General features: G+C 42.8%; 1 protein-coding gene across 1 annotated transcript in view; it reads right to left on the reverse strand.

Annotated features, from left to right (window-relative positions):
* Nucleotides 1-256: 256 nt before the first annotated feature.
* The window catches only part of Slc25a21 (solute carrier family 25 member 21), a 463,351-nt gene continuing 454,200 nt past the window's right edge, over nt 257-9,407 (reverse strand). The window contains exons 8-10 of the mRNA XM_021202516.2: nt 4,944-5,125; nt 4,039-4,091; nt 257-597 (exon numbers count right to left, since the gene is read on the reverse strand). Coding sequence (XP_021058175.1) covers nt 536-597; nt 4,039-4,091; nt 4,944-5,125 — 297 coding nt within the window. The 3' untranslated portion in view covers nt 257-535. The remainder of the gene's footprint in view (nt 598-4,038; nt 4,092-4,943; nt 5,126-9,407) is intronic.

Raw genomic sequence — 9,407 nt, forward strand, 5'->3', positions numbered from 1 at the left:
AAAAAAAAAAAAAACAAAAAAAAATAATTTAGTAACAAATCTTGTTTTTAAAATGAACTATGCTAAAGAAAGAAGTTTAATATATCATGTGTTCTATTTTTAATAAAAATTTTCAAATACCATGATTTTAAAATACTCACTTAAGTCACCATGTGAAGTATAAAATACATTTAGGGAAATAGAGCCTCAGGGTATATTAATTACTAAAGAAAACCAATAGACTCACATTTTAACTCAGCACTCACAAAATTAAACATTCTTAAAAGGCTGTTTTGGTGTATTTACATTTTTCTTACTTCTCTTTTAAAATATAACTTATGCAAAAGTAATTCCTTATAAAATGTATTTAAATTTTGACTTGTGTTATGTATATGGTTCAAACCACCATGTCAATTTGTCTAAGAACATATAAAACACCGGAACGGGCTTTGCTCCTGAGCTCGCTGTCTTCCCCTCTTAACGGGTGTGTCTAGCTTGTCTTCTCTTCCTGGGGATGCAGAGCTGCTATGTCAAGAGGAAAGCACTTCTCAGTCCATCACCAGTTTTCCTGCAGCCATGCATAGGTGTATTCATACACCAGCAACATCACCCCACCGCCTGGAACAGAAGAGAGCTACATCTCATCACAGTCCTGGGAAGGGTTGTGGACACTGCTGCTCCCCCACCCCCAACTCCGTGCCACCAAGTCTCAGGGGGCCTTATTGAGAAGACTGGGGACTTTCAGAATCATCAGTGGCTCTGATAAACAGATAGAAAACCATTATGGAAAATTCTCAGGGCAAAATCAAGACCATCTTGAGTCTCCAAATACATTTTTCCCTCTGAGTTTTTGCAACTTTCATCATTTCTCATCAGATTCTTTTTCAAGAACTTTCAATCAAAAAAAAAAGTAAATAAATAAAGACATATTTAGTCATATAAGGCATGGGACTTTTCTGCAAATGAAAATGTTCAGATTCCTCACATCTAGGCAATACATTTCTTTTTTCCAGACATAATTGGCATCATCTTGGGTGTATTTGAGGAAGAATTCTCCAAGATCGTGATTTGACAGATGGGCTTAGCTTTTAAACTGGATTATGCTGTTTGGAAGTTACTTTTAAAACTCTTGTTTTGTAAAAGGAAGTTGAAAGCTAAGATTATTCTACATATCTGCCTCAAATACACAGATTTGAACTTGGAAATTTGGAAGTAGAGTTGGGTGGCATGGGACTGCCTTTATCACAGATGAGAATGTCGTATAACTGGCTGTGAAGTGGCTGGCTGTCAACATATGATTGTGCTTATTATGATTCAGGAGAATAAGCACAGAGGATATAGGATACACACACACTGGGGCAAGTCATCTGCCTAGCACTCCCTGTGTTCTACCTGATAGAGCAAACGGGATGTGTCTCGTAACTTAGAATGGCCTAATGTGAGGGAAAAAAAAAAAAAAGTAACAAACCTAAATGTGGGCAAATACTCTGAGCATGACTGAGAACGGGCTTGGCTGTGTGAATGGAAGGTTGACTTCTCTTGGAAAGAAAAGGAACTTGATTTGGATCTTAGCTATTTTGCACACACTGACATATGATTTTGGGAAAAAAAATCTACTGGCTGCATATGTTTATATAACCATAAACCAAAGATAATTATCTGCCTGTACTTTTCATTTTTAACCCATGAAGATACTCTATCTAATAAACCCCCATCAGCTGATACAGCTTTCTTGGAATTCTAAAACTACAAACAAGGAAACAAACAAACAAACAAGCAGCAGCCCACAGATGGTTGTTAATGTCTATGTGATCATGAAATTTACTTTTACTAACTGCTTACAATATAAAGTAGACACACACACACACACACACACACACACATGTGCACACATGTACCCACTCCCCCAACCCCAGAGAGAGAGAGAGAGAGAGGAAGAGAGAGAGAGACAGAGAGAGAGAGACAGAGACAGAGAGAGAGACAGACAGATTCACAGAGACAGATGAGAGCAGAGACAGAGAGACAGAGAGCCTCACATAGATAGAAAGATAGATAGATAGATAGATAGATAGATAGATAGATAGATAGATAGATAGATAGATAGATAGAAAGATCGATCGATCGATAGATAGATAGATAGACAGACTAGTTTTCAGTCTAGTGAGATCTAGAGCAGAAATCAGGCTGGAATCTTTTGCAGGTGGCATCTCATTGTTGGCTATGTAGAGTTGCTAAGGAACAAGATGAAATGTTTCTCTAGGATGAAGGATGCTCCCTTCCCCCACCTGCTTGCTTTCTTTTCTTCGTCTTTCATCCCTCCACTCTCTTCAGTCCTCTCTCTTCCTTCCTTCTTGCTTTCCTTCCTTACTTGTGGTGTTGGGGATTAAACTCATTGAATTTTAGCTGTGTGTTCTACCCATGATCTAGCTGACCTCTACCTGTGTATCTTAACTTAGTTTTTGAATTTTATTTTAGGTTCCCCCCACACCCTTTAGCCCCCTGGCCTCCATTTTCTCTTATACTATCTTCTTTTTTTCTAGCTTACCTTTGATTGGTGTTAACTAAAATCCTACCTTTCTCCTCTGACTTGCTCCCTAGGACTTGCACTTTTGAGATGCAGGAGAGGCCAGGGGCTTACTTTAGGCCCTTTACAATCTGGTTGAGGCTGGACACTAACACAGCAACACTTTTTTGTTGCACATGACACCAGAGCAACTTAGAATAGCTCACACAGAAACATTTAAAAACCCGAGCAGACATGTGGAAGCCTCTTACAGAAGTTGGGGGCAGATTATTTAAGAGTTCTGGATCAAGGTTCCAATCAATTACCATTTTAGCTACATTCTCCCTACTCTTTTGAGAAGCTGGTTTAGGGCTTTGTCCTGTGATTCTTCATTAACATTAGGCCTACTATCTAGTCTTGACTGTCTGGTGAGGGAAAAGTACAATATTCCTGATGTTGTTTTATTCCTGCGCTGGCATTGACATGTGGGCCGATGATTAAGCAGAGGTAGGACTAGATCTCACATATGAAGAAAAAAAATCCATGTTTAAAGGCTCTCAGAGGCTGGGGTAATAGATGGAGATGGGTGGGGTGATTTTTGAACACACAAAAGTTTGAACTGTTCTCCAGCTTCGTCTTACATACTCCTTAGCTACACAGTGGGGACACAGGCTAGTTTTCCAGATTTAGATGCGAGTGTAAACATCTATGTGTGAGCCCGGGGGTACATCGGTGTTAAAACCGAGGAATGTCAAAGAGAGAAGAGAGTGTCTCAGAGAAGACTACCAGGATGTCTAAGGATGGGCACATGATCTGGTTTTAAAAAAATGTGTGTGTGGTCTAGAACATATGTTCATACTTAATCATTGGGTGGCTTATAATCCAGAGCTATTTGCCCGGGCGGTTGATTCTCCAGCCGCTATTTTCTTATCTATTTACATAGAGGCAGCTGCCTCTCCCTGTGGAGGGTGACAGACTTTTTTTTTTTTTTTTCCCTCTGTCTCCTGTCCTCAGATAGGTCCCCAAGCCAGGATTTTCCATTACCAAACTGAGGGAGATTGGGACAAGTGAGCAGCCTTCAACAGCTTCACTCCACAGAAGTGGCTGGGAATGAAGCTCAGGGACCCGTTGATGCTCAGGGAAGTAATTCCTCTTCCTTTTATCTGTAGGAAATGAAGCGGAGGCAGAAGGGAGACTGGAGCCCAAGGGAGAGTTTTATCAACTCGTTCCTCTGTGAAATCCTCCACTCAGCCAGAAGCTATTGTGTATACACTGGAGTTTACCCTGGCTTCACTGTATGTGGACCTTTTCCTATTGACTTAAGCTTGGTGTTAGCTCTCATTGGCTTACAGCAAAGCCATAGATAGCATTTATGAACAAAGGTGGAGTGTTTCTGATGGATGCTTGCAGTATCTTGAACGGGTGACTTTATGTTCTCAACTTTTCATGTCCTCCCTGTATGGTAAACTCCTGTGATGTTTCAGATCTGCACAGGAAACAGTAGAGACACCAGGACAATAAAGGAGGAAGGACATAAGTAGTGAGGTCATCGTTACCTGGTCCAAGTCTCATCACCTTAGGGACCAGGCCTTTGTACAAGGCTAAAATCCTGTAACAGAAAAGAGAAAGCATTTCTTATTCTGGAAATAGGTAGTAGCTCTCACCGTTTGCCAAGAAACCATTTGAAATTACCTCCACCCCCAACCTAACAGTATCTGGCTTGGTATTTGCTGTGCCAAATTGAATGAAGGGAAAGAGTTAATCAGTTCTTTATTACAGGCTGTGTTGGTCTCGTCCAATCAGAAACTTGACTTTCATCAGCGAGATGGTTCTTGCTTTCAAGACAGCTGTGTATATGGGCGAAATGACTTTTGTAATTGAATTTAAAGGACCACAAGCCAAGTCTTCACATCAGGAAATATGATGCAGTTTAGATCAAAATAATAAAAGTACCACTTGCTTACTGGAGAATATTGGGGGAAAGAGGAGGAAAGAGACAGAAAGTAAAACTTAGGAAAAAAGATCAGAAAAGGGCAAATACTTGAAAGTTTAAGAATCCAGATTTTAGAATGCTCATATTTAATTCTCTTAGGAGGACATAATTAAGACAATATTTTGATTAGATTTTTAGTCGGAAGACAAGTATTCTGCCTGCATGCCAAAAGGACATATACACAATAACATCATGCTAAACATGCTCAAGAGTTTACTAGAGCATTCTCAGGCAAATACTCAGCGTATTATATAGTCATGCCTCTCTGCACGATCAGGCTGGTGAGAGGACACTGCCAATGTCTCATTATTGTGTGGCCTTGCAAAGCTTGTCATTTGTTCCACAGACTTCCTTAGACATAAGCCCAGCCCCTGAAGGCTTACTGGCTCTCATCAAAACAGACAAATGTGAGTGAGCGGTTTAACAATCCTTGACCCTTGCATACTTATTAAAGCAAGGATCTGTTACCCTTCTTCGCGGTAGATCATCTCCATTGTTTTGAAGCAGCTTCGGTACTTGATCTCTCCAGGAACTGGCTGAGGCCCTTGGATCCGACTCTTCGCAACATCAAAGGGGATGTTAAACACTGAGCCCATTGTCCCTGAGACAAAACCAATCCCAAATTTTCTCAAAAACTCCAAGGTTGGATCCTAAAAGAAAAAGAATAAAACAGAAGGGGAAGTGGAAGCTCCTAAATTGGTTAAACACTGTAAAGTGAGAAGTATGTGAGCAGAGAGCATCGCCCGCCCGCCTGCCCCATCGCCCCATCGCCCCATTGCCCCATTGTCCCATCGCCCCATCGCCCCATCGCTTGCCCGGCACCCTCCTGTTATTCCAGCCGAGCACATTAGGATTTCCTAGGCTGGAACTTGTTTTCTTGACAATCCCATTGGCTATGTTTTTACACATGGTCTAAATTGCTGAAGTACACATTTCCTCACACAGGATTTATAAACACAGTTCATAAAGAAAGACTGGTACGGCATATGGGGATGATTTGTATAATTGGGCTTCACAATGTACTTAGTATTACTGTATCAAAACAGGAGAAATCCAAGCACACTATTAGCTAATTGGCCAGAATATTTTACAAATGACAGCAACTTCCACCATGAAGCCTACTAAAACGCTCATGTGTGCGGACCCCAAATGTTAAATTAAATCAAGGCTACCCCTGGTCTGCTGCTATTCCCCTCCAGATTTTTTGCATTTATTTTCACGTGTAGCTTGATCCACTGTACTGAGAAGTGCTAGCTTCCTGTTATTAACAAACCTACTTGGGGCGGCTGCAAAACAGCCTGTGACATTCTGTGCATTAGAAACAGTAGTGAGTCACTGGGCTAATTGGCTCAAGAATTTACAACCCATTGTTCCTGACTCTTACTCTTCCTTCATGGAAGGGAAGAAAAGGAGAAGAGGGTCAGGAAGGAATGGAGAAGGGGGGGGGGAGGAGGAGGAGGAGGAGGAGGAACAGAAGGAAGAAGAAGAAGAAGAGAAGGAAGAGGAGAAGGAAACTTAATTTTTTTTTTTTTTTTCATGTGAGTTGGTCCAGGGACTTGACTTTCCAATCCTCCTTGCCCTGCTTTCTGACATCAAAGGATTTAATTAGATCTTACATGGAAGTCACTTTCCTTGGGTCTATTTTTGTGACCAGAGAGCTTGCATTACTCTTTGCTATAATGAATTTGCTGGGAAGTTCTCATTATGTTTGCAGCCTTAGTTTTTGCCCTGAAAGGATGCTGTATCAGATACTATGAGTGGCTGACCCTGACAGCCGCCCCATGCCACCTTCCTCTGACTCTTGTAATCCATATTTCAGAGTCATTGTCACCCTGGAGCCACAGGCCCTGCGATTACATCTTTTCTTTTTCTTCTTAATCTAACAGAAGTAAAGTGCGTATGTTTGTGCATATGCGTGCTTGGTTAAGAAAATGGCGGGGGTGAGGGGTGAGAATGAATACATTCTTATATCGAGGTCTGAGCACTATATGATTCTAGCTTCCATGGGAGAAGAAATATTTCTGCAGGGCCCTAAATTCTCAACTAAACCAGGGGTCACAATCACTGAAGTGCCTGTGAGGTTAAATATAAAAAGCAAGAGCAAGGGATTAGGTAATACTTTTTGGATGTGGGCCATACAGGTGCCAGGGGTTTTAAAGGGATTTAAAAATCAACAGGGTGTTTCTGCAGGAGAAACAATGCTGGGACCTCGACTGGCTGGGCTGTGTTTAAATAATTCTCCATCCCTAGTCTTTCTCTTTTACAAGGAGAGAAAAATGCCTTGATGCTGCCCTGCATTGCCTTACAGGAGCACCTGAGCTCCTGAGGGGGCAAAGTTAGCACCTGCTCAAGTTGTCTGAGCAAGGATGAGTCATTAAACCCCTTAGAGCACAGTACTCGGGGTGGGGGAGGGGGATCTTTAACGTCTACATCATTCATGCACTCTATCGTTTTTTCCGAGAAGCAATGGTGCATGCCCAGTGTTCTGAGTGCCATGTAAGACTGGCAGAAAGCAGAGTGCTAGTGTGAACCATGCTTTCTTTCTTAAACAAGTATTACATATTTGCTTGTCTACACATGTGTATTCACTCATGCCATGGCAAGTATGTGGAGGTCAGAAAACAATTTTCAGGAGTTAGTTCTCTCCTGCTGTGAGGGTTCTAGGTATGGAATTCAGGGAGTCAAGGTTAGGGATGAGTACTCCCCACCACCCCAGCCCGTCTTGGCAGCTTCATGAGCCATGTTTTCTTTAAACGTAAAACATCCTGTAAAGAAATGCTCTCTTAGTGTCCCTGTGACTGAGTTGAAATCCCCCCCTCTTTTTTTCTATTCAGGATGATGATCTGTATGCACAGCTGGATGGGAGGGTCAGGGGACCTCATCAAACATCCAGTCCTTCCTATCTCTTGATCTATTTGTCAAGGACTGGGGGAGGGGGAGGGGGGTTGGAGGTTACTCTACCACACCTAGCCTAGTGAAGCACTCTGTGGATGAGACACCGTTGGGGTCTAAGACCATGCAGACCTCCATGCCAGCATTGTGCTTGCTGGCACAAATACTGCCAAACCCTTGTTCCCAGCCTGATGATAAGACCCCACGGTAGCTCCTAAACACAGCTGTGAAAGTCTGGGTCCCACCTCAGACACATCTTAGTTTCCCAGATCAGCTTTCTTCCTCTGTGGCAAGAAGACTGAAGATGGTTTTATGTGGGACTCAGCAGGTACAGGCTCTTCTACAGATGCAAACCTGGCAACTTGGGTTGGAAACCTGGATGCTACAAGGTGGTAGATAGGAGAGAACTGACACTTGACTATTACTCTTTGACCTTTACTCACATGCCTGTGAGACACTGACACACACACACACACACACACCAAATAGATAGATAGATAGATAGATAGATAGATAGATAGATAGATAGATAAATGAGATATTAAGACCCATGTTGGAAACCAGTAAGTTTGGTGCTCTTAATATGCAAAAAGGGGTGTGTGTGTCAGTCACTATGCTTGTGGGCATTAATGCTCTTGTGGTATGGCCAAAAGAATATCTCTTATCAGTTGGTCTCTGAATCCACGGCCAGTTTGTTCTTTGGACTTCATAATCTGCTTTGTGCTAGAACCCAGTTAGGGCTGGTGGGCCACAGTGAGCCAACACTTTCATCTTGGCTCCCATGCCCTCACTACACCACCAACTTTGGGATCTTTTCATCAGAAAATTTTCTTCTGTAAATCCCAGACACTGTCTTAACCACAGCCATCAGTCTCACCATCTTATGTCTGGTTTATTTTGCACATAGCTATCTTCCACAGCAGGTTGTGAATCCACAAGGTCCTGAACTATGCATTACACTCTTTTGCCTTGTCTGTCCGCACAGGACTGCTGTGGCACACACCTGAGCTTGTACGCAAAATAAATAAACAAGTAAATGTAATTTTAAAAGTGGGAGGATTGTTGTAACTGGGACTCTAAAGAAAGAAAAGAGAGAAAAGAAAGGGAGGAAGGGAAGGAAAAAGGATGGTGGAGAGAAAACAAGCGGGCAGGGAGGGAGTGGGGCAGGGAGAATGAATGAGTTCTCACAGAGACAAGAAAGTTTCACTTGCATCACAGTTGTGGTCAGAGGTTCACAAAGAGGTCATCTATCCTATCAGCCCCAAGCCTTACAGTCTGGTAAGCTCTTTGTAGCTAGGTGACAGCACTTCTCTTCAAGGCTGTTCTCAGGGTTACAGATGCTGCCTGCCCAGGGTTATGGACGGTGCAGATACACGCGCCCCCCCCCCCCCCCAGTACAACACTGCTGAGCCCATATGGACTGCTGCAATGGATAGCCCGCTTGTAGTCTCAGGACTTCGGAGGGTTGTGGCAAGGACAGTGATGATGATATAGAATGAAGCCCAAGTCTTTGAGTGTGGCCATTGCTTCATACCTACTGAGTGACATGTTCTCCATTTTCTCAAAGTGGTGAGATTCCCTGTAAGCAGCAGTGGCCATGCTGAAGCCAAGTGCTCATGGGTAAGGAAAGCCAAGCTGCATGGAGCTGCCTCCACTCAGCAGCAGAGACGAGCTCGTGTGGTAGCCTCTGCGCAGACCTTCACTAATTAAGTCATCAGCTTCTTTTGCAAGATCCTGGGCGCCCACCCAAGGATGTAGCTCAATAAATCCAGAGAAGGATGGGGTGTGTGCATGGCCTGTCATCCACTCAATGCGATCGAATGAGCAGAGTACAGAGGGAAACATGTGACAGGGAAGGGGAAATCACTCCTGGAGTGTACATGTTGAAATCCATGATATAGTATCTAGCTCTTGCTTCTTCTTTTTTTTTTTTTTTTAAACTTTTTTTTATTATTATCTTCTTTCTTTACATTTCAAATGCTATCCTGAAAGTTCGCTATACCCCACCCCTGCCCCTGCTCCCCTACCCACCCACTCCCA

This window comes from Mus pahari, chromosome 7 (genome assembly GCF_900095145.1).
Source record: "Mus pahari chromosome 7, PAHARI_EIJ_v1.1, whole genome shotgun sequence".
NCBI lineage: Eukaryota > Metazoa > Chordata > Mammalia > Rodentia > Muridae > Mus > Mus pahari.